The 1,735-nt window shown below is 65.9% G+C and overlaps 1 protein-coding gene across 1 annotated transcript in view; it reads left to right on the top strand.

Annotated features, from left to right (window-relative positions):
* Positions 1 to 1,735, top strand: part of RASSF1 (Ras association (RalGDS/AF-6) domain family member 1) — an 8,053-nt gene that overhangs the window by 3,197 nt on the left and 3,121 nt on the right. The window contains exons 2-4 of the mRNA XM_009891295.1: positions 337 to 441; positions 523 to 817; positions 1,657 to 1,729. Of these exons, the coding sequence (XP_009889597.1) occupies positions 337 to 441; positions 523 to 817; positions 1,657 to 1,729 (473 nt within the window). The remainder of the gene's footprint in view (positions 1 to 336; positions 442 to 522; positions 818 to 1,656; positions 1,730 to 1,735) is intronic.

The raw sequence follows: 1,735 nt of genomic DNA, 5'->3' as shown, positions 1-1,735 counted from the left end.
GTGCCGGGAGGGGACCCCCAGCCCCAGGGTGTCCTGGCGGCGGGTTCACCCGTCCCTGCAGCCCCAGGGACGAGGGCTGCGGTGGGGGTGGTGGTGGTGGTGGTGGCCGGTGCTGATGTCCCCAAAGCAGGGCTGGGGCTGCGGTGAGCTCAGCCGTGCTTCCCTAGCACAGCCCAGCTCAGCGCCAGCTGGGCTGATGCAACCCCACGCAACCGTCCGCGCGTGTGTCAGCTGGTGTTTTGGGACTGGCTGGGGGTTGACAGGACGCCAGGGTGGGCAGAGGGGTCCCCCCCAACCCCGGCGGCGGTGCCGCTCATCCCAGGTGCTGTCGTGCAGGATGAGCCCAGCGAGTGGGAGAAGGCAGAGCTGGACCAGGCGCAGGTGGAGCAGCGGATTAAGGAGTACAACAGCCAGATCAACAGCAACCTCTTCATGAGCCTGGTACGGGGATGGCGCAGGGCCGGGGGGGTCACGGCATCCTGCCCTGGCCCCGCTCACCCCCCCCCCACTGATGTCTCCCAGAACAAGGATGGCTCCTACACCGGCTTCATCAAGGTGCAGCTGAAACTGGTGCGCCCCGTCTCGGTGCCGGCCACCAAGCGGGTCCCCTCCCTGCATGCGGGGCGGCCAGGACCACGCGCCCAGGGGGTGAAGCGCCGCACATCCTTCTACCTGCCCAAGGGGACCGTCAAGCACCTGCACATCCTCTCACACACCCGCGCCAGCGAGGTCATCGACGCCCTCCTGCGCAAGTTCACCGTCGTCGACAACCCCCGCAAGTTCGCTCTCTTCGAGAGGTCTGAGAAGGATGAGCAAGGTAGCACCCTGGGGTGGCCTTGTCCCCATAAAGGTGGCCCTGTCCCCTGTGGTGGCAGCTTCCCCTGGGTGGGGGCGGCCCCATGGTGGCAATGTCCCTGGGGTGGTGGTGTCCCCATGGTGGTCATGTCCCCTACGGTGGCAGCATCCCCCTGGAGGTGGTGTCCCCCATGGCAGTGGGTGGTGTCCCCTGTGGTGGCAGCATTCCCATGGCAATAGTGTCCCCCATGGTGGCGGTGTACCCCATAGTGGCAGCATTGCCGTGGCAGTGGTGTCCCCCATGGCGGTAGTGTCCTCCCTGGCAGTCATGTCCCCATAGTGGCAGCTTCCCCTGTGCAGCAGCATCCCCCTGGTGGCAGCATCCCTGTTATGGTGGTATCCCCTTTGGTGGCAGTGTCCCCAGTGGCTGGGGGGGGTGTCCCCCATGGTGGCAGTGACCTGATGGTGATGTCCCCATGGTGGTGGCATCCCCATGGCAGCAGCATCCCCATGGTGTCAGTACCCCTGTAGCAGCAGTGTCACCTGTGACAAAGGGTGTCACCATAGTGGCAGCATCTCTGCAGCAGTGGTATCCTCCTTTGGTAGCAGTGTCCCCTGTCACCATGGGCATAGTCCCCCATAGCAGCAGTGTCCCTCTATGGCAGTGGTGTCCCGCGTAGTGGTGATGTCCCCATAACAGCAGCATCCCCATGGTGGCAGCATCCCTGTAGCGGTGGTATCCCCCTTGGTGGCAGTGTCCCCTGTCCCCAGTGGCAGTGGTGTCCCCATAGTGGCGGTGTCCCCGTGGCGGTGATGTCCCCGTGGCAGTGTCCCCCCTGTGACACGTGGCCGCTGTTGCAGTGTACCTGCGGAAGCTGGCCGACGAGGAGCAGCCCCTGCGGCTGGGGCTGGCGGGCGCGCCCCACCGGGACGGGCTCCA

Source organism: Charadrius vociferus, unplaced genomic scaffold, assembly GCF_000708025.1.
Source record: "Charadrius vociferus isolate BGI_N301 unplaced genomic scaffold, ASM70802v2 scaffold758, whole genome shotgun sequence".
Lineage (NCBI taxonomy): Eukaryota > Metazoa > Chordata > Aves > Charadriiformes > Charadriidae > Charadrius > Charadrius vociferus.
The sequence above is the reverse complement of the archived record's forward strand: the minus strand, read 5'-3'. Positions and strand labels throughout refer to the sequence as shown.